Source organism: Triticum urartu, chromosome 6A (genome assembly GCF_056163025.1).
Source record: "Triticum urartu cultivar PI428250 chromosome 6A, HENAU_Tu73, whole genome shotgun sequence".
NCBI lineage: Eukaryota > Viridiplantae > Streptophyta > Magnoliopsida > Poales > Poaceae > Triticum > Triticum urartu.
In genome coordinates, this window is record NC_141878.1 from 395414098 (window position 1) to 395438169 (window position 24072).

Sequence of the window (24072 nt, forward strand, 5' to 3'; positions counted from 1 at the left end):
ACATCTCATCAAAATATCGAACGAATACCAAATTCACATGACTACTAATAGCAAGACTTCTCCCTTGTCCTCAGGAACAAACGTAACTACTCACAAAGCATATTCATGTTCAAAATCAGAGGGGTAATAATATGCATAAAGGATCTGAACATATGATCTTCCACCAATTAAACCAACTAGCATCAACTACAAGGAGTAATTAACACTACTAGCAACCTACTAGCACCAATCCCGGACTTGGAGACAAGAATTGGATACAAGAGATAAACTAGGGTTTTGAGATGAGATGGTGCTGATGAAGATGTTGATGGAGATTGCCCTCTCCCGATGAGAGGAGCGTTGGTGATGACGATGGCGATGATTTCCCCCTCCGAGAGGGAAGTTTCCCTGGCAGAACAACTCTGCCGGAGCCCTAGATTGGTTTCGCCAAGGTTCCGCCTCGTGGCGGCGGAGTTTCGTCCCGAAAGGTTGCTTCTGATTTTTTTCTCGACGAAAGACTTCATATAGAAGAAGATGGTCACCGGAGAGCCACCAGGGGGCCCACAAGGTAGGGGCGCGCCCTAGGGGGGGCGCCCCCCACCCTCGTGGATAGGGTGTGGCCCCCTGGTCTTCATCTTTGGCGAGGATTTTTCATTATTTATTATAAGGTATTCCGTGGAGTTTCAGGACTTTTGGAGTTGTGCAGAATAGGTCTCTAATATTTGCTCCTTTTCCAGCCCAGAATTCCAACTGCCGGCATTCTCCCTCCTTATGTAAACCTTGTAAAATAAGAGAGAATAGCCATAAGTATTGTTACATAATGTGAAATAACAGCCCATAATGCAATAAATATCGATATAAAAGCATGATGCAAAATGGCGTATCAACTCCCCCAAGCTTAGACCTCGCTTGTCCTCAAGCGAAAGCCGATAGCAATAAATATGTCCCCATGTTTAGAGGTAGAGGCGTCGATAAAAATAAAATACGGACATGAAGGTATCATGATTATTCTCATAATAGCAACACATATAGATATTGTCATATGATTACTTATGTTCAAGTGATGATCTATTCACAATGCAAAAGTATGAATCAGAAACCTTATTAAGAACCAACAAACTATGACCTCAGTCATTGAAGCAATTGCAATTTATCATAACATCAGAAAGAGTCTATGTCAGAGCTAAAAAGCAAGTCCACATACTCAACTATCATCTAGTCCTTCATAATTGCTAACACTCACGCAATACTTGTGGTTACGGAGTTTTAATCGGACACAGAGAAAGATAGGGACTTATAGTTTCGCCCCACAACCTTTTACCTCAAGGGTAATGTCAACAATAGTAACTCATGCCCCCCTACATCCAATTAGATATATCTATCAGGATCTTTCCAACACACTGTGCTTGCCAAAGGATAAAATGTAAAAAGGAAATGTGAAGATCACCATGACTCTTGCATAAGGTAGAAGATAATAATAAAAGATAGGCGCTTCACAGAGGGAAGCAAAGGTTGCCATGCGCTTTTATGGTTGGATGCACAAAATCTTAATGCGAAAGAGCGTCACTTTATATTGCCCCTTGTGATATGAACCTTCATTATGCAGTCCGTCGCTTTTATTACTTCCACATCACAAGATTGTATAAAGCTTATTTCTCCCACACTAATCATACATATTTAGAGCATTTTTTATTGCTTTGCACCGATGACAACTTACTTGAAGGATCTTATTCAATCCATAGGTAGATATGGTGGACTCTCATGGCAAAACTGGTTTAAGGGTATTTGGAAGCACAAGTAGTATCTCTACTTGGTGCTGAGAATTTGGCTAGCATGAGGGGGAAAGGCAAGCTCAACATGTTGGATGATCCATGACAACATACTTTATCTTAGATATAAGGAAACATAACCCATTACGTTGTCTTCCTTGTCCAACATCAACTCTTTAACATGTCATATTTTGATGAGTGCTCCCAATCATAAAAGATGTCAATAATAGTATATTTATATGTGAAACCTCTCTTTCCTTATTACTTCCTATTAATTGCAACGATGACCAAAGCTATGTCTACCAACTCCCAACAACTTTTAATCGTCACACTCTTTCTATGTGAAGTCGTTACTATCAATAAGATCAATATGAACTTTTGTTTCTTCTTATTCTTTTTCTCTTTTCTTTTATTCACCCAAGATCATAGCAATAAAATCAAGCCCTTGACTCAACACTAATCTTTATTATATAGCTCACGGACTCGATTACATAGAGAGATCATAAGGCAAAACTCAAAACTAGATCATGCCATAAACTTTATTCTACTAGATCAAAATACTACTAACATGATCGAACTAAGGAAAACGGTAAAGATAGGAGTTGTGATTGTGATACGATACCGGGGCACCTCCCCGAAGCTTGGCGGTTGCCAAGGGGAGTGCCCATACCCATGTTATTATATCTCCTTGGTTGGTGAAGAAGGTGGAGGTGTTGGATAGTCGCACATCGAGCGTAAGAGGTCCTCTAGCTTGCGAATAATGCCCTTGAGTACAAAGATATGCTCCTTCAACAAAATATTTTCACTTGTGAGATACTTGTTTTGAATATGAGTTAACTCAATCATCTGGAAAGCTTCGATCTCAGTTGGGGTAAGAAGGTTGTGATCAAGTTGAAGAATGTATTCTATTGCCGGAGCTTGGTTCTCCGTGGCCTTCTTGATCCCTTCATCCTTGTTGATCTCCATGGGTTCTTCCCTCTTCAGCTCTATCTTCATTAGCCAAGCATCTTTGTCACTGTTGTTGGAGGACGGGGACGCCATGATGCCTGGCCTTGACAACCCTGACAGAGAACATCCCAAAACAAGAACAGAGGATATTTCCGTGATACGGGAGTCAAAACCTTCGGGAGAATATATAGTGATTTTTTACCGACCAAAATACGTATCGTGCAAGAAAACGGAGTCCGGAAGGCACACGAGGTGCTCACGAGGTAGGGGGGCGCGCCCTCCACCCTCGTGGGGCCCTCGTGTCCTTCCCGGACTGCTACTTAATTTTCTATTTTTCTAAATATTCCAAAACGGAGAAATATTGCCTTAAAAACTGTTTTGGAATCGGTTTACTTACCGTACCACATACCTATTCCTTTTCGGAGTCCTAAACGTTCTGGAAAGTGTCCCTTATGTATTCCTCCGGGGTTACGGTTTCAATAATATTGGTTTCAACATTTATGGGATTACCTGAGATATAATGTTTAATTCTCTGACCGTTTACCACCTTCGGATTTGTGCCTTCGAAGTTGTTGATTTTTATGGCACCGGAACGATAGACCTCCTCAATAACATAGGGGCCTTCCCATTTAGAGAGAAGTTTTCCTGCAAAAAATCTTAAACGAGAGTTGTATAGCAATACATAATCACCTACATTAAACTCACGCTTTTGCATCCTTTTGGCATGCCATCTTTTAACCTTTTCTTTAAACAACTTGGCATTTTCATAAGCCTGGGTTCTCCATTCATCAAGTGAGCTAATATCAAATAACCTCTTCTCACCGGCAAGTTTGAAATCATAGTTGAGCTCTTTAATAGCCCAATATGCCTTATGTTCTAGTTCGAGAGGTAAGTGACATGATTTTCCATATACCATTTTATACGGAGACATACCCATAGGATTTTTATATGCAGTTCTATAGGCCCATAATGCATCATCAAGTTTCTTGGACCAATTCTTTCTAGACCTATTGACAGTCTTTTGCAAAATTAATTTGAGTTCTCTATTACTCAATTCTACTTGACCACTAGACTGTGGGTGATATAGAGATGCAATTCTATGATTGACGTCATATTTAGTAAGCATTTTACGGAAAGCACCATGAATAAAATGTGAACCACCATCAATCATTAAATATCTAGGGACTCCAAACCTTGGAAAAATAACTTCTTTAAGCATTTTAATAGAAGTGTTATGATCAGCACTACTAGTTGGAATAGCTTCTACCCACTTAGTAACGTAATCAACAGCAACTAAAATATGTGTATATCCATTAGAGGCAGAAAAAGGTCCCATATAATCAAAGCCCCAAACATCAAACGGTTCAATAACAAGTGAATAATTCATAGGCATTTCTTGATGTCTACTAATATTACCAATTTTTTGACATTCATCACAAGATAGGACAAACTTACGAGCATCCTTGAAGAGAGTAGGCCAATAAAAACCGGATTGCAATACCTTATGTGCAGTTCTATCTCCCGCGTGGTGTCCTCCATAAATTTCGGAGTGGCACTTGCGTAGGATCTGTTCCTATTCATGCTCAGGTACACAACGTCTAATAACACCATCTACTCCTTCTTTATAAAGATGTGGGTCATCCCAAAAGTAATGTCTCAAATCATAAAAGAACTTTTTCTTTTATTGGTATGTGAAGCTAGGTGGTATAAATTTAGCAACTATGAAATTAGCATAATCAGCATACCAAGGGGTACTACAAGAAGTACTTATGACATTTAATTGTTCATCAAGAAAGCTATCATCAATAGGTAGTGGGTCATCAAGAACATTCTCTAACCTAGATAAGTTGTCTGCAACGGGGTTCTCAGCTCCTCTTCTATCAACAATATGTAAATCAAATTCTTGTAGCAAGAGAACCCATCTAATAAGTCTAGGTTTAGCATCTTTCTTCTCCATAAGATATTTAATAGAAGCATGATCGGTGTGGATAGTTACTTTAGAATCAACAATATAAGGTCTGAACTTATCACAAGCAAATACAACCGCTAAAAGTTCTTTTTCAGTAGTAGCATAATTTCTTTGAGCATTGTCTAGGGTCTTACTAGCATAATGGATAACATTTAATTTCTTATCAACTCTTTGCCCTAAAACAGCACCTACAACATAATTGCTAGCATCACACATAATTTCAAAGGGTAAATTCCAATCAGGTGGCTGAACAATAGGTGCAGAGACTAATGCTTTCTTAAGTATTTTAAATGCTTCTACACAATCATCATCAAAGACAAATGGTATATCTTTTTGTAATAAATTAGTCAGAGGCCAAGAAATTTTTGAGAAGTCCTTAATGAACCTCCTATAAAATCCGGCGTGACCAAGGAAACTTCTTATACCTTTGATGTCCTTGGGACATGGCATCTTTTCAATACCATCAACCTTGGCTTTATCAACTTCAATACCTCTTTTAGAAACTTTAAGCCCCAAGACAATACCCTCATTAACCATAAAGTGGCACTTTTCCCAATTCAAGACAAGATTAGTTTCTTCAAATCTCTGCAAAACTCGATCAAGATTGCTCAAGCAATCATCAAAAGAAGATCCATAGACGGAAAAGTCGTCCATGAAAACCTCACAAATCTTTTCACAAAAGTCAGAGAATATAGCCATCATGCATCTTTGAAAGGTAGCAGGTGCATTACATAAACCAAAAGGCATACGTCTATAAGCAAAAGTACCAAAAGGGCATGTAAAAGTAGTCTTTGATTGATCTTTAGCCGACACAGGTATTTGAGAGAAACCAGAATAACCATCTAGAAAGCAGTAATGTGTATGTTTGCATAATCTTTCTAGCATTTTATCGATAAAAGGTAAGGGGTAATGATCTTTCTTAGTAGCCTTATTTAATTTGCAGAAATCAATTACCATCCTATAACCTGTAATAATTCTTTGTGGAATCAATTCATCTTTATCATTAGGAACAACAGTAATACCTTCCTTCTTAGGGACACAATGAACAAGACTTACCCACTGACTATCAGCAACGGGGTAAATTATACCTGCCTCCAGAAGCTTTAGTATTTTTTTCTTACCACTTCTTTCATTTTAGGATTCAGACGTCGTTGAGGATCACGAACTGGTTTGGCATCTGCTTCCAAATTTATTTTATGTTGACATAGAGTGGGACTAATGCCCTTAAGATCATCAAGAGTATATCCAATAGCAGCACGGTGCTTCTTCAGAGTTTTCAATAATCTTTCTTCTTCATGCTCTGAAAGGTTAGCACTAATAATAACAGGACATATCTTCTTTTATCAAGATAAGCATATTTAAGATTATCAGGCAACGGTTTAAGCTCAAACTCGGGATCGCCCTTAGGTGGAGGGGGATCCCCTAGGACTTCAACATGCAAATTGTGTTTCAGAATAGGTTCCTGTTTAAAGAATACTTCATCTATTTCCCTTCTTTCATTCATAAACATATCATTCTCATGGTCTAGCAAATATTGTTCTAAAGGATCACTAGGAGGTACGGCAATAGAAGCAAGACCAATAATTTCATCCTTACTAGGTAATTCTTCTTCACGGTGTTGTTTACTAAATTTAGAGAAATTAAACTCACGAGTCATATCATCTAAGCCGACAGTAACAACATCCCTTGTGCAATCTATGGTAGCATTAACAGTATTTAAGAAGGGTCTACCAAATATAATGGGACAAAAACTATCTTGTGGGGAACCAAGAACAAGAAAATCAGCAGGTTATTTAGTTTTCCCACACAAGACTTCAACATCTCTAACAATTCCCATTGGTGAAATAGTATCTCTATTAGAAAGTTTAATAGTAACATCAATTTCTTCTAACTCAACAGGTGCAATGTCATGCATAATTTCTTTGTATAAGTCAATAGGTATTGCACTAGCACTAGCACCCATATCACATAAGCCATGATAACAATGTTCTCCTATTTTAACAGAAATGACAGGCACGCCTACCACAGGTCTATTTTTATCTTTAGCACAAGGTTTAGCAATTCTAGCAGTTTCACCACAGAACTGAATAACATGCCCATCAATATTATCAGACAAGAGATCTTTAACAATAGAAACATTAGGTTCTACTTTAACTTGCTCAGGAGGTGTATATGTTTTAATATTGATTTTACGAACCACAGTTGAAGCTTTAGCATGGTCCTTTATCCTAATAGGGAAAGGTGGTTTCTCAACATAACAAGTAGGAACAATAGGATCATTATAAGTGACAGTCTTTTCTTCAAATTTAATTGGTGCATCTACTTTTACTTCTATGTGAGGATGATATTTAAACCACTTCTCCTTAGGGAGATCAACATAAGTAGCAAAAGATTCACAGAAAGAAGCTACTATCTCAGAATCAAGTCCATATTTAGTGCTAAACTTACGGAAAATATCGGTATCCATAAAAGATTTAACACAATCAAACTTAGGTGTCATACCTGACTCCTTACCTTTGTCGAGATCCCAATCTTTAGAGTTGCGTTTAATTCTATCCAATAAATCCCATCTAAATCCAGTAGTCTTCATCATAAAAGAGCCAGCACAAGAAGTATCGAGCATGGTGCGATTATTTTTAGAAAGCTGAGCATAAATTTTTTGAAGGATTGTTTCTCTTGGGAGATCATGATTGGGGCATGAATATAACATTGATTTAAGCCTCCCCCAAGCTTGAGCGATGCTTTCTCCTTCGCGAGGCCAAAAATTATATATATAATTGCGGTCACGATGAATAAGATGCATAGGGTAATACTTTTGATGAAATTCCAATTTCAATCTTCTATAGTTCCATGATCTCGTATCATCACATAGCCTATACCATGTCAATGTGTCTCCCTTCAAAGATAAAGGGAAGACCTTCTTCTTAGCAACATCATCGGGTATACCTGCAAGCTTAAATAATCCACAAACTTCATCCACATATATTAGGTGTTCATCAGGATGCTTTGTTCCATCTCCTGTAAAAGGATTAGCTAGCAGTTTTTCTATCATACTCGAAGGATACTCATAAGGAATTTCATTTTCAATAGGTTCAGTAGGTTGAGGAGCAACTCTTTGCTCTACTGGTCGGGGTGAAGATACCCCGAACAAGCCCCTCAGAGGATTACTTTCCATAGTAACAAGTGACAGTAAATTTCAGCACACTATATAAATTTTTCCTTACCAAATTCCACCTACCAAAGGCGCTTCACTCCCCGGCAACGGCGCCAGAAAAGAGTCTTGATGACCCACAAGTATAGGGGATCTATCGTAGTCCTTTAGATAAGTAAAAGTGTCGAACCCAATGAGGAGCAGAAGGAAATGATAAGCGGTTTTCAGCAAGGTATTCTCTGCAAGTACTGAAATAAGCAGTAACAGATAATTTTGTGATAAGATAATTTGTAATGAGCAACAAGTAACAAAAGTAAATAAAGTGCAGCAAGGAGGCCCAATCCTTTTTGTAGCAAAGGACAAGCCTGGACAAACTCTTATATAAGGAAAAGCGCTCCCGAGGACACATGGGAATATCGTCAAGCTAGTTTTCATCACGTTCATATGATTCGTGTTCGGTACTTTGATAATTTGACATGTGGGTGGACCAGTGCTTGGGTGCTGTTCTTACTTGAACAAGCATCCCACTTATGATTAACCTCTATTGCAAGCATCCGCAACTACAACAAAAGTATTAAGGTAAACCTAATCATAGCATGAAACATATGGATCCAAATCAGCCCCTTACGAAGCAACGCATAAACTAGGGTTTAATCTTCTGTCACTCTAGCAACCCACCATCTACTTATTACTTCCCAATGCCTTCCTCTAGGCCCAAATAATGGTGAAGTGTTATGTAGTCGACGTTCACATAACACCACTAGAGGCTAGACAACATACATCTCATCAAAATATTGAACGAATACCACATTCACATGACTACTAATAGCAAGACTTCTCCCTTGTCCTCAAGAACAAACGTAACTACTCACAAAGCATATTCATGTTCAAAATCAGAGGGGTAATAATATGCATAAAGGATCTGAACATATGATCTTCGACCAATTAAACCAACTAGTATCAACTACAAGGAGTAATTAACACTACTAGCAACCTACTAGCACCAATCCCGGACTTGGAGACAAGAATTGGATACAAGAGATGAACTAGGGTTTTGAGATGAGATGGTGCTGATGAAGATGTTGATGGAGATTTCCCTCTCCCAATGAGAGGAGCGTTGGTGATGACGATGGCGATGATTTCCCCCTCCGGGAGGGAAGTTTCCCCGGCAGAACAACTCTCCCGGAGCCCTAGATTGGTTCCGCCTCGTGGCGGCGGAGTTTCGTCCCGAAATGTTGCTTCTGATTTTTTTCTCGATGAAAGACTTCATATAGCAGAAGATGGTCATCGGAGAGCCACCAGGGGGCCCACGAGGTAGGGGGCGCGCCCTAGGGGGGGCACCCTCATGGACAGGGTGTGGGCCCCCTGGTCTTCATCTTTGGCGAGGATTTTTCATTATTTATTATAAGGTATTCCGTGGAGTTTCAGGACTTTTGGAGTTGTGCAGAATAGGTCTCTAATATTTGCTCCTTTTCCAGCCCAAAATTCCAGCAGCCGACATTCTCCCTCCTTATGTAAACCTTGTAAAATAAGAGAGAATAGCCATAAGTATTGTGACATAATGTGAAATAACAGCCCGTAATGCAATAAATATCGATATAAAAGCATGATGCAAAATGGACGTATCACATATCATGGGGACTACGCACACAACCAAGAGCAAGAGAATTAAACCATAGCTCAGCATCACCCTTTAATGAGAAAGGGAACAATTTAAGAATATAGTAATAGCGATTTTTTTTCTCATGGGCAAATAGGGTGGCTATATCATTCAATTTCGTAAGATGTGCCACAATAATTTCCGATTCATAACCATAGAAAGGATCAGATTCAACCAAAGTAATTAACTCAGGATCGACAGAGAATTCATAATCCTTGTCAGTAACAAAGATAGGTGAAGTAGCAAAATTGGATCATATTTCATTCTAGCATTCAAAGATTTTTCTTTCAGCTTAGCTAACAGTTTCTTGAGATCTTCTCTATCATTGCAAGCAAAGAAGTCTCTAGCAGTTTCTTCATCCATAACATAACCCTAAGGTACAACAGGCAATTCATATCTAGGGGAGAATCATAATCATCAGTTTCAGTAATTTCATTCTCTCCAACCCTATCAAGTTGTTCATCAAGAAATTCATCTAGTGGCACAGTATTATCTAGCAGAGAAGTAGTTTCATCGTAAGCATCATGCATAGCAAAAGTGGCATCATCAATAACATGCGACATATCAGAATCAATAGCAGATGTAGGTGTCGCAAGTTTACTCAAAACAGAAGGAGAATCAAGTGCAGAGCTAGATGGCAGTTCCTTACCTCCCCTCGTAGTTGAGGGAAAAATCTTAGTTCTTCGATCTTTCAAGTTCCTCATAGTGTTCAACAGATATAAATCCCAAGTGACGCAGAGAATAGAGCTATGCTCCCCGGCAACGGCGCCAGAAAAAGGTCTTCATAACCCACAAGTATAGGGGATCGCAACAGTTTTCGAGGGTAGAGTATTCAACCCAAATTTATTGATTCGACACAAGGGGGGCCAAAGAATATTATTGAGTATTAGCAGTTGAGTTGTCAATTCAACCACACCTGAAAGACTTAATATCTGCAGCAAAATATTTAGTAGCAAAGTAGTATGGAAGTAACGACAACAGTGGCAGAAGTAACGGTAGCAGTGTTGTAGCAATTGTAACAGTGGCAACGGCAAAGTAATAAAGTAAAGATCAATATGTGAAAAGCTCGTATGCAATGGATCAATGATGGATAATTTTTTCGAATGGCATTCATCATGCAACAGTTATAACATAGGGTGACACAGAACTAGCTCCAGTTCATCAATATAATGTAGGGATGTATTCCGAATATAGTCATACGTGCTTATGGAAAAGAACTTGCATGACATCTTTTGTCATACCCTCCCGTGACAGCAGGGTCCTATTGGAAACTAAGGGATATTAAGCATTAGCACTTAGTGAATATATTAGCTCCTCAAACTACGGTCATCACCGGGAGTGGTCCCGACTATTGTCACTCCGGGGTTGCCAGATCATAACACATAGTAAGTGACTATAACTTGCAATATTGGACCAAGAACACAAATATATTCATGAAAACATAATAGGTTCAGATCTGAAACCATAGCACTCGGGCCCTAGTGACAAGCATTAGGCATAGCAAACTCATAGCAACATCAATCTTAGAACATAGTGGATACTAGGGATCAAACCCTAACAAAACTGACTCGATTACATGGTAAATCTCATCCAACCCATCACGGTCCAGCAAGCCTACGATGGAATTACTCACGTATGGCGGTGAGCATCATGAAATTGGTGATGGGGGATGGTTGATGATGACGATTTCCCCTCTTCGGAGCCCCGAACGGACTCCAGATTGCCCTCCCAAGGAAGAACAGGGCTTGGCGGCGTCTCCGCATCGTAAAACGCGGTAAATCCTTCTCTCTGATTTTTTTCTCCCCGAACGTGAATATATGGAGTTGAAGTTAAGGTCGGTGGAGGTCCAGGGGGCCCACAAGGATGGGTGGCGCGCCCCCACCCTTGTGGCCAGGGTGTGGGCCCCCTTCACTTGATTCTTTCGCCAATATTTTTTATTAATACCAAAACTTATCTCCGTGAAGTTTCAAGTCATTCCGAGAACTTTTTATTCTGCACAAAAATAACACCATGGCAATTTTGCTGAAAATAGCATCAGTCTGGGTTAGTTCCATTCAAATCATGCAAGTTAGAGTCAAAAATAAGGGCAAAAGAGTTTGAGAAAGTAGATACGACGGAGACGTATCAGGCAGCGCCTCGAGTCCTGTGAGCCGGTCCGTGTCCCATATCTCACTCTACCTCGCAGCTTCACTCTGAGGGGCTCAGCCGCCCGCCAGACTTGAGCTACATGTAATTGTACACATGCATGACACCGGCAAAGATTTTTATTAGGTTTGACGCTGCATGTAATTGTATAGATTTGAGAATTCATAATTTAAAGTATCTGATCATGAAAGAGGATAATTGAGGTATCCGGTTGTGGAAGAGGAAATTTTAGATGTGACTGGTCACTCTCCATGCGACGCGGAGCTAGATTTGGTATGGGCGTGTTTGGCAGCCGTAGTGACCGGGCCTGGCTAGCTCAAGTCTGGCTCACATGAGGCTGGCTGAGCAAATGCGGCCTCTAAACCAACATCTGCAACCTGTTTGGTTGCCGGCATTTAGTTCTCACGCATTAGGGGCTAGCTTAGCACACGGTTTTTGGTAGCCCGCATTATCTGAACTCACACATAAGCCCGAAGTTTGGTTGCATGCAACGCCTGTTGTCTGATAACCTCTTCAGTGTGGTGGTGAGGTTACCTGCACACATCGGCATCAGGAAGAACAGACACAACAAAACATAGTAGTACTAGTAGTTATAAATATTGTGGCACACATAAATGGACAAGTTCAAACGCAAATCAGTTCGATATTTAACTAACGCAACTGGAGCATACGAGGGGCTGTCCTAGGCGTTCACGGCGAAGGCGGCGTCGTGCCTCCCCCACCTTGTCACCACTTCAATGTCATCGTCATTGAAGACGATGACCTTCAACATGTCGGGTGTCAGCAGCTTGAAGGTCACCATGAAGCCTATCTTGATCTGATGGATGGCGGCGAAGGTGGCCCAACCCTGATCTTGGGTGACCCTGCCATTCAACAGCCGGACAGTGACCTTCTAGAAGCAGCCGCTATTTGTCTTCAGCTTGAACTCATGCGGCACGAACGGGAAGTGCCTCGTGAAGTCCAACGGCATAGGTATGGCCTCAAGCTGGGGGGCCAGGATCACCTTGTAGAAGGTGGTTGGCCCTCCCACCTCATGGTAGTGGCCGTAGTTCCGACGCTTGCCGGTGGGGCACCTCCGGTATGTCGTCATCCGTGCCCGGGCTTTGGACGTGCGTCACCTTTGAGGGCGGCACCTCATCCTTGCCCTTGTCCTGCTCCTTGGATGGCACCACCTCCTTTCCCTTGTTCTCTGTGTCGATCTGCATTATGAAGAGGTTCAAATGTTGGGTTAGCATCTGCATTATGAATGTTGCAACATTGCTATTAAAACCTATGCTCGTGTGCCCCTTTATTAACCCAACTTGTTGGTCACCACTTACCCAGTCTCCCACTCTTCCTCCAACCTAACGCCATGAACCCCAAACCCAACCCCAATGCCAACCCCTTCCCTTGGGGCATTGGATGGAGGCTTTCTTCCTAGGGTGCTCACTGGGTGACCACACCAAGTTTGAGAACACCATGGAAGTGTGCTCAAACTTTTTTTTTGCGGATAAGTGTACTCAAACTTCAGCAGCATGGACGAGTTGCACAAAGAGTCAGACGTTGTGGTGAAGAAGGTGACCTCGGAGGAGTTGAAGACACTGATTCCTGACCCAGCGAAGGGCGCTATGTCAGTCGACATACTTCGCTAGGCCATGAATCAGGCTGAATCTGACGACGCTGGACAAAGAGCAAAGTGGCCAAGTACAGACAATACCGGCATCCTCATGACCATCGTGTTGGCGTGTACTTCACCACAAAAATTGTGCCTATGGAAGGGGAAGAAGAGGATGCGGTGGCGATGATTGTGAGGGCGCCGGAGCCAGGAAACGGAAGCATGCCAATCGAGGTGGACTCCGACGAGGAAGAAGAGACGGTGGTGCAGGAGAAGACCAAGACCAAGGCCACCCGCTGCTCCAATCGCCTCAAGGGTGCCCAAGGCTAAGATCCGTGCGTACTATGTAAGATGAACCCTACTCCCCATTACTATTGTACTCAATCCGGATCTGAAACCTCACATATGTATCGGAAGTCATGACGATGTTATGGTCGCTTCTATGGTGTTTACCCCGATTCCCGGTTCCCCTATCGCGGATCGAATCAATGCGATGTAGTAGCGCGAGGAGGGGGGAAATAGCTTACCGCCATTGCCGAAGTGCTGCTGCTGCGGTTGTCAGTGAAGGTGGTCGGAGGTCGACTTGCCGTTCTTCGATCTGCTTCACCGCCGCCGTCGGTAAGAGTGGGGAGAGGGAAGAGCGAGCGATGAGGGAAGGTGAGGGTAATACTGTCGGCGCTTCGGGAAGCAACGCAGCTTCTGGGGTGGCTCCTCGCATGCAGCCCCCGTCGCCCACATGCCTCGCTCGGGTCTGACTCGCGAGAAACTACCGATTCGAGCGTAGCTCGCGAGCCTGACTCGAGAGTGCTTTAAAGTTCGTGTGATATAGGTTGAACGGTGTATTCAGGCCAACCAAACAGTCCAAACTCTTCTCACCCAGATCTGGTTGGGCCTTATGCGGGCAATCAAACGTGCAGTGTATTCGTGCTGCTGTCATGTACACCCATTGCAATGTCGTCATGAGGAAGTGAGGAAGCATATTTGTTTCAGAATAGGCCAGAAGAAATAAGGTTCTAATTATAAATGGCCAAGAATTCCCAACTTCCAAGCCCTCCGCAGTCCGCACCCGAGGTCCCACAAGATTTCCACTTCCCTCTTCCTCCATTCGATTCTTCACACCGCTCACCCCGCCGCTTCCCTCGCTTCCTCCGCCCATGGCCGCCGCCACCGCCACCACTTCCTCATCCTCGTCCACCCCCAAGAACCCTAACCCTTTCAATCTGCCTCCATGGCTCCGCTGCCCCCTCACCTTCCTCTGCCCGCCCCCTCCCCCTCCCCCGCCGCCCCCTCCCCCGTCGCCCCCACCACCCCCGCCCCCGGAGCCGACGGTGGTGGCTCCAGCGCAGCGGTACAGGAGGCCGGGGCTGCGGGTGACCACGGAGTACGACAGCGAGGAGGCCTTGTTTGCGCACAAGGTGTCGTGCAAGCTCGCGGGGGGTCTCGCCAAGCTGCGGCTGTCGTTCCAGAGCGACCAGCAGGGCCACGGAGAGGACCCGCGGCAGCTCTTCGGGGCGCCGGTGCTGTCGTTCGTCACCAAGCACTTCTCCGCGATGTATGACGTTGAGGGCCGCAACGCGCTGCTCCGTGGTAACGCTTCGCTCCCCGGTGGCGCCGTCCAGCTTCGCGCCTCGCACGATGTCAAGGTATTATAGCGCTTCTATATTGAAATTGCACCTCCATTTCAACGTTGGTTAGTTACACAATTCTCGTTGACGGACCTATGATGTCTGTGTCTGCGTTTATGTTACTTTTGACGATGGAAAGTGTATCTGTATTATTCTGTTCACTCACTGGTAAAGTTTCACACCTTTAGTCTTCTGAGTTTAAACTGCTACTGGTACCTACATAGTTCTTTTTTCGTTATAATAGCACTTGTTATATTCCCAGGAGCAAGAAGGAGAAGTTTCAGTAATAACTAGGTTGGGTGATCCGTCTTATAGACTTGAGATATCATCTTTGGTGCCTTACAGTGGTTTGGTGAGTACACACATACTCCTACATGTTTTCTTTTTCTATGTTCTGTGATTGGAATAAATGTATTGTGCTGTTGAGCAATTCCAACAAGGTTCATTTTCTACCTTAAAATACAAATTTGATCATTGTTAGCACAAAATGTATTATAGTCGTCACTCCTTTATTCCTCAGAAATTATTTATGCCACTTGAGATAAAGTAGTATAATTTGCTAGCATATTGAAAAGATTGAATAGTCGTAAAATGTTTGCGAAAGTTGGTCTGAAAGTCCATGTTATTTAGTAAGTTACAGCTTACAACTGTACTCTATTGTTCTACTCATGTATGCAGTATAGCGTGCATGATCTTTGAGGCCGCCTATATCCAGATTGTCGCTCCTTTAGGTGCTATTTCAGATTTTAAACATTAGCTATTGTATTGAAAACATTGAGCGGTCGTATAATGTTTTTAAAGGTTTTATATGAAATCATGTGCTATTTGTTTCATTGCTATATTTGTTTATACTCAGTAGACTATGTGTCCTAAGCTGAAAGATGTTTTTGAATGCTGTAGACATATGTTCTTAGCAACAAGAATCTGTGCATATTTCCTAGAATTTGGAATAAAACTCTGTCAACTGTTTAGTTAACCCTGATACCTGTGCAGCCAAGAGCAACACTCCACTTTCCAATTGGTCAAGTTTCAGTGGAAGAGAGGACAAATGAAGAAGACCAAAAAATGTTGTCAGTGTATGGGATTGCGAAAACTGATTTTTTAGACGGCGTTCTTACTGCTCAATACAATGAAAATGATTTGAATCTAAGATATTGTTATAAGGTGAATTATGTCTAATGTTGTACTTTGTTCAGTTTTCGGACCTTCTGTTTTATCTGATTCGATTTGTCCATTCTCTATGGCAGGACAATGAATTAACTTTAGTTCCCAGCGTCTCCTTGCCTTCCAATGCAGTATCCCTAGACTTCAAAAGGCGTTTTGGTTCTTCTGATAAGTTAAGGTCAGCATACTGTCTTTGTTGCTTTGCTCATTAGCATATGTATCCACTGACCATTTCTTCTCCCGAAATCTCTACAGTATTAATGTGTCTGGTCTTGAATCCTCCAAGTTTCTATGAATACATGTGCGAATTGAGTTCTCCACGTTTTTATGTAATTCTGTGCACAACATCCATCAAGATTCTGCAATTGTCGAGCATGTTCATAATCCTACTTCAGGGGCTCCTATGTTAACAAGATGACCTGGACAGCAGGGTACTCATGAATCTTAATACTGCAAAATGCAACATGTTCCGTGTGCCTTTTTTGGGATAGAGCAGTGAAGGCTATTGTGTTAACTGCTCTTAACTTTGGCATACTTAATTAATTGTGTATAGTAGTTTTCTTCTCTCTAGAAATGTCAGATATTGAGATTCACTTCGGTTAGTCTATTTCCTACAATTATTTGACATATAGTTCCAGTTTATAAGGAGGACTTGAACAACATGTTGCCAAAGTAAAACTTTAACCAAAGTATGAAATATAGTCTGCAAGTAGGCAAGAATCTGTATTGGACATACATCTTATGTGTCTTTTTAAAGTTAGTTTATTTTCCAGTGAATCTTTCTGTGCTGATTTCTCTCTTCCTTTCAGCTATCATTTTAACTTCGACACTGATGAATGGAATGCTGTTTATAAGCATACAATTGGTAAAAATTATAAACTGAAAGCTGGTTATGATTCAGAGGTGCGAGTTGGATGGGCTTCCATCTGGGTATGTACATTTTGGCAACTCAGTTTTGCTCATCATCCTGTCTTACTTACTATTGGAGTATGTGAATTAGAAATAGGCAGAATTAGCAACTCACTTTTTGCTATCCCTTAATGGTTGCATGTTAAAAATCCTGATTCGTCTGAATATTTCAGCTGGGTTTGTCAATTTACTATGTCATATTGAGCAGAGCTCTAATACTTCTTTTCTTAACATTGACATAAGGATCGCGTCTGCCTGTCTGGATATGTAGCTTTTACCTAATTCTGAACCCTGGAATACGCGAGCTTGCTAAGTTTGATTGTTGTTTTTGTTACCTGAACCATCCTTGTATAGCATAAGCACATGTTATTGAGAGAACGATCATTAGATACAGCAATATTTCATGTACTGCATGTTTAAAATTCGACAATTATGATTGGTATTCCATTGAGGCATGTGGTAACAGAGCTGTTTGAGAGTATTTTAAGACTGTAACAGAGCTTTGTTTTAACACTTATCTCTGCAACAGTCAAAGCCTGACTTCACATCATATATCCATTTGAACTGTCAAATCATTCGTCTTCGGTTTAAAAAATGCACGACCTTTTTGATCTATCCATGAACCTGAACACATAGTTTTGGATGTTAGGCTGGGCAAGAAGAGGGTAAAGCAAAGACTGCACCTATGAAGATGAAGGTTCAGCTTATGCTTCAGGTTCCCCAGGATAATATTCGCAATCCTTCTTTACTATTTCGAGTGAAGAAAAGGTGGGATCTGTAGAGTGGAGGCATTCCTCTGATACATTGCCGGGTACCGAGGCTTGGCCTGACCTATTCTTGTAAGGTGCATATGTCATCAATGGATACACATTCTGCAAGTCGTGCTATTTTATCATGTATTTTGGTTTATTGTACATAATGGCCACCAGTCCACTCTGGCTTCATGTAGGAAGTTAGTGTCTCATAATTTATTTATTTCTGGACCAAGCTTCCCTAGTATGGATGTTGTCACTGTAGTTGGTAATTCACAGATTCAATTGTGTCATTTTTTAACTTCGTAATTGATAGAGATTGAGCCGAGGCTAAGGGTGCATGCCCATGGTACCGTGAACTGGAACTTGACCTTTGGCTTAGTGCAATGTGAACGACAACAAAGCCTTTCAATTTCAAATAAGTTGGGGTAGGTTAGAGTTGAAACCCATACGATATCGGAATTTAGTCATGGTTTTGGCACTTGGATAACTAACTTTCTACGGACTGGTAGTGTCAAGTTTGGTCTACCCTGACCTCAGGGGCTGTTTGGTTTGTGACTAACTTTATCAAAGATTGCTACACCTAAGGTTAGGCAAGTTTGACTAACTTAGGTGAGTGTTTGGTTCAAGCCACATTTTAGGCAAGCCACACTTGGACCCCACATGGCATACACACAAAAAGTGTGGCAAGATTCCTTTAGGCTTGTCAACTTGTGGCTCTTATTTTGATGAACTAATCTTAGTTAAGTTTGGCAAAAATATATGGTAAAGTATGACAATGCTAGTCCTAAAATCAAACAGCCTCTACATTATCTATGCGCAGGCGTTTCAGGAGTTCTACATTGTATATGTTTATGAACAGTCCCAGACAATAATGTTGGACAAGCTTCCAACTCTATCATGTATATCATTAGGGTTTTGTTTCGGTCAACCCTTAAAAGTTTGCATGAATTTAAAGTTATACTTCAAAAGGTTATCACCATATTAGCTTGCAGATCAAACCTGGATACACGGGCTATGAAGTACCTTTTGATTGTAGGGGCACCTTCTAACATCTATAACTTTAATCTGCACCGAAATCCGTAAACTGTTCTAGGGGGTGTAACGGAAGCAAAGTTCACATCATCATTCCTCATCAGTCCTTTCTTATGTGGCCACATCTCAACGTGCGCATATTTACTACACTTAATTGTTGGACATATCGCCTTTTAGTTTGCTAACCTCGTGCACCATACAACATCGCAATTAAATCGTCATCATATAGAATTTGCTTTTTAGCTTTTGTGGTGCTCTTGTCACCAAAAGCTTAGCATCATTTTATCAATCCAACTTTGATTCAACGATTCACATTTTCATTGATATCATCATCTTCGACAACATCGATCACAAATACTGAAAGGTGTCCTTCTAGATACCACTTGCCCATGAAGGTTAATCTTCTCCTCGTGCCTAGCAGTATTGAAACCTCACTTCATACTTCATGTGATGTTACTTTGTCAGAAATGTTCTTCTCGTTGTTTCTTTAGTCATGTTCTCCCTCCTTTCCGGTTTAAAAGGCGCAAGTGTATCCTTAGATTGATGGTTTAACTAATGTAATATAATTTGTATGCCACAGAAAATATACCACCAGAAAATAAATATAACACGTGAAGTTTCCATTGATATTTTTTGTGTGTGATATATAACTCTTGCTACATTGGTCAAACTATCGTCACATAAGAGGTTGTCTCCATTAATGGAAGCTCTCCTATCTTAGTTATGAAATGATACAAAGAGCAAAGCATAGGCCACAGGGAGTGGTCGTCTCCCTCCATCTCTTTTAGGGACGCGGCTCCCCTGGCGTGCCATGGCGCCCACTGACATGTGGTCTCGGGCCCACACATCAATGTCTCAACGTTAGAGACCGTACGTCAAATGATCCGGCTCCCTCTTTTAGTACAACCCACAATGAAATATGTGAAGTTGACATGTCTTCTTTGCCTACTTATACAATAGTAAGTCATATTTGTATGATGTGTTAGGCCATCTTTTTCCCTCGCAAAGAGTGTTGGGACACGTGCTACAACCGGTTGTAAGTTTATAGTTCACTTCTCTTCTCTCTCCTTAAACTAGGCAAAAATCTGATGTGATATTTCATATAGCCCGCCTACGTCATTCTATTGTGCTTCTAATATATGCATCAGTATTTTGTGACGATACTTGGACAATCGATTTGAGCAGTAACATATGAGTCATCATATGTCATAAAAATTATATGGATTAAAATTATTTTAACTATAGACACAAGTTATAATTTTGCAACACATAACTCATATTTTGCTGGTTAAACTGATGGTCAAAGCTAATCTCAAAATACATAAACACCATGTTGGCAGGGACCGAGGGGTAGTACCCTGGAAAAAGATTCCCATGCACAATATTTCATGGTTGTGGTATAATCGTATAGTTGACTATATCATATAAACACAATATTTAGGAAAACGTAATGTGATGGTCTTGGGACTGGGGTTGACATCCCAACCAAGAGATTCTCAGAACACAGTATCATACAATTTCACACGAAATGAAATCTATATATGTGGATCGTCGCACTCCTTACCCTACAATGAATGCCCTCGACTTAATTTAAGCCTCTACAATTTTTCCCGAAGTACATGTAGCTCCGCAGCAGTGGCCTCCCAGCAGCCGAGGTGCGGGAGATCTATGGAAGTCTCCTCCTTGGTCTAAGGGTGATGGTCTTCGGGTCAGTGGCATTCGGCTTCATGGTGCTTCGTGATCATCCATGTAGGGATGGAAATGGAGCGGAAAGTTTTCACTTTTCCGGAGAAAAATGGAAACGGAGAGGAAATATGAAAACGGAAACGGAAATTTGCAAAATGGAAATGGTATGCGGAAATGGAAACAAAAACGAAACGATGTTTTCCGGTGGAACAGACATGGAAAACGGAACTTTCCGTTCTCGTAAATATGGAATTTCCATTTCTGCTATAGGTCTATGGCTCCTTTGTGGCCCAACTATCAAACAATACACAATAACACAATGAGTAGAATGAGCAGAATGGATCATTTAAGGACCAACTTTTACTACCACACACGTACTCAACTATACCCTATACGGAATTGTCATGTACTATTACAATACTACCCTATGTTGCCAACACAATCATATTATTTTGTAGCCATGTTAACAATTCCATAAATTTGTTTGCTTTTGTCTGTATTTCTCTATAATTTAAGGGGGTTTTAAGTTCTGGTCAATATACAATTTTGTTTCAGTGTCCGCTCTGTATTCGCTCCGTGTCTGTTTCCAGTAGTATTTGTTCCGTATTCGTTTCCCGGGTTTCTGTATCCGTTTCCGCTTCTGCAAAAAAATATGAAAACAAATATGGTAGCATCCAATTCTGTCCATTTCCGCGCCGTTTTCATCCCTATATCCATGTATTACCTGAGTAGAGTTGTGAGCGGGATGATACAATTCCATGTCTAATAACTCAGGTTCATTCTATAGTGTGTGCTTTGTCCGGTTTGCCATGTCTCTACACGGTTGAATAAGGTGAGAAAGTATGCACAGAAACATATATAACAGACTTATTTCCTGTGTACATGGATGAAAAGCTTCAATCTCCTGTACATATATTTTTCTCTCCTTTTTTTGGATTTTTTCTGGGTCTCTGGTGGATTCACCTCGAAGTAATGTGTGTAATTCTGGGGATACGGTTGTGTACCTTGGAAAAAGATTCCCATGCAGTATTTATGGTTGTGGCATAATCATATAGTAGACCAAGTCGACATATCATCTTAAGATTTATGAAGTCGTCGACGGGGTCTCCTCCCACTGAAAACGCATCGCCGGAAATTCTGAAATAAATTCAAAAATAATGCGAGCACTAGGAGTTGAACCACGATGGATTGGGAATACCACTGTCCCTCTAACCATCTAACCATAGGTTGGTTCACATCATATAGTAGTAGTTGACAATATCATATAAACACAATATTTATAAAAATGTAATATGATGGTCTGGGATTGACATCCCAAGCAACAGATTCTCAGAACACAGTACCCTACAATTTCACATTAAATGAAATCTATATATGTGCACTGGCGCACTCCTTGACAAGCTACACAGAGGTCACGGAAATCAAGATTACTCTAGAAGCAATGAAAGGGAGCCTCTACCATGAGGGAAGACCGGCCTCCCGGCAGCTGAGGTGTGGGAGGTCTATGGAAGCCTCCTTCTTGGCCAGTTGATCCCTCAATTGCTTCTTGGCGTACTCTCGAAGGTCGAACTTGTGGTTGGAGATGGTGGTGTCATACCTGGTTAGAATCTGAGCCCATATACATCAACCAACAAGGTCTTTTTCCTCTCAGAATATGCATTCAACAACCCTTAGCTTCAGGCCGGTAATTAATTTCATTTAGGTGATTAATAATCCATGCTAGGAATCCCTGGATTGGAAATCAGAAAGAAAAGTTCATCAAGGTTGACAATGAAAACTTTGTCAAGGAGGCACTGGTAGTAGAAGGAGGTTTCCTCGAACTAGGATTTCTAAAGTAGTATTTGGTACGATTTGAGGTTGTGAGCGATGCAAATTAGACATCTACAATAAGATCAACCATCGACTATGAAGTTGGCGACGAGCACACGGGCATCGCATCCTTTGTCAGCACCAGTACTTTAGCTTGCCTTGCTGAGGCCATCACAAAGCATATCAAGGCACAGATGGAAGGTGGGCAAGGCCACGAGCAAACTTGATAAGAACAAAGCATCGCACCAGGTCGTTGCATCCTTTGTAGTCTGTACCCACTGTTTTACTCCTTACATTTCTCGTATGTTTAGTTCCGCTTCCAGTGACCAGTCCCTTTGCAGTAGAAGCACTCAGACTCAAGCTTAGGTCCAGATTTGGGCTTCTTCACTTGAGCAGCAATTTGCTTGCTATTCTTCTTGAAGTTCCCCTTCTTCCCTTTGCTCTTTTTCTTGAAACTAGTGGTCTTGTTAACCATCAACACTTGATGCTCCTTCTTGATTTCTACCTCCGTAGCCTTTAGCATTGCGAAGAGCTCGGGAATTGTCTTATCCATCCCTTGCATATTATAGTACATCACAAAGTTTTTGTAGGTTGGTGGCAGTGATTGAAGGACTCTATCAATGACACTATCATCAGAAACATTAACTCCCAGTTGAGTCAAGTGGTTGTGGTACCCAGACATTCTGAGTATATGTTCACTGACAGAACTATCCTCCTCCATCTTGCAGCTATAGAACTTATTGGAGACTTCATATCTCTCAATTTGGGCATTTCCTTGAAATATTAACTTCAACTCCTGAAACATTTCATATGCTCCATGACGTTCAAAACGTCTTTGAAGTCCTGATTCTAAGTCGTAAAGCATGGCACACTAAACTATCGAGTAGTCATTAGCTTTGCTCTGCCAGACGTTCATAACGTCCGGAGTTGCTCCTGCAGCGGGTCTTGCACCTAGCGGTGCTTCCAGGACGTAATTCTTCTATGCAACAATGAGGATAATCCTCTAGTTACGGACCCAGTCTGTGTAGTTTCTACCATCTTTCAACTTAGCTTTCTCTAGGAACGCATTAAAATTCAAGGGAACGGTAGCACGGGTCATTGATCTACAACAACATAGACATGCAAATACTATCAGGTACTAAGTTCATGATAAATTAAAGTTCAATTAATCATATTACTTAAGAACTCCCACTTAGATAGACATCCCTCTAGTCATCTAAATGATCACATGATCCATATCAACTAAACCATGTCCGATCATCACGTGAGATGGAGTAGTTTTCAATGGTGAACATCACTATGTTGATCATATCTACTATATGATTCACGTTCAACCTTTCGGTCTCAGTGTTTCGAGGCCATATCTGCATATGCTAGGCTCGTCAAGTTTAACCCGAGTATTCTGCACATGCAAAACTGGCTTGCACCAGTTGTATGTGAATGTAGAGCTTATCACACCCGATCATCATGTGGTGTCTCGGCACGACGAACTGTAGCAACGGTGCATACTCAGGGAAAACACTTGTACCTTGAAATTTAGTGAGGGATCATCTTATAATGCTACCGCCGTACTAAGAAAAATAAGATGCATAAAGGATAAACATCACATGCAATCAAAATATGTGACATGATATGGCCATCATTATCTTGTGCCTTTGATCTCCATCTCCAAAGCACCGTCATGATCTCCATCGTCACCAGTGTGACACCTTGATCTCCATCGTAGCATCGTTGTCGTCTCGACAACTATTGCTTCTACGACTATCGCTACCGCTTAGTGATAAAGTAAAGCAATTACATGGCGATTGCATTTCATACAATAAAGCGACGACCATAAGGTTCCTGCCAGTTGCCGATAACTTTTACAAAACATGATC

General features: G+C 41.4%; 1 protein-coding gene and 1 pseudogene across 1 annotated transcript; both read left to right on the forward strand.

Annotated features, from left to right (window-relative positions):
* Positions 1-14258: 14258 nt before the first annotated feature.
* On the forward strand, positions 14259-17958 carry LOC125513283 (outer envelope pore protein 37, chloroplastic). Its single transcript, XM_048678357.1, has 6 exons — positions 14259-14858; positions 15103-15192; positions 15834-16004; positions 16088-16182; positions 16814-16934; positions 17563-17958. Exons 1-6 carry the CDS (start codon positions 14370-14372, stop codon positions 17692-17694), a joined length of 1098 nt encoding a protein of 365 aa, XP_048534314.1. The 5' UTR covers positions 14259-14369; the 3' UTR covers positions 17695-17958.
* Positions 17959-21827: 3869 nt separating this feature from the next.
* On the forward strand, positions 21828-22422 carry LOC125516747 (norbelladine synthase pseudogene; annotated as a pseudogene).
* Positions 22423-24072: the final 1650 nt, after the last annotated feature.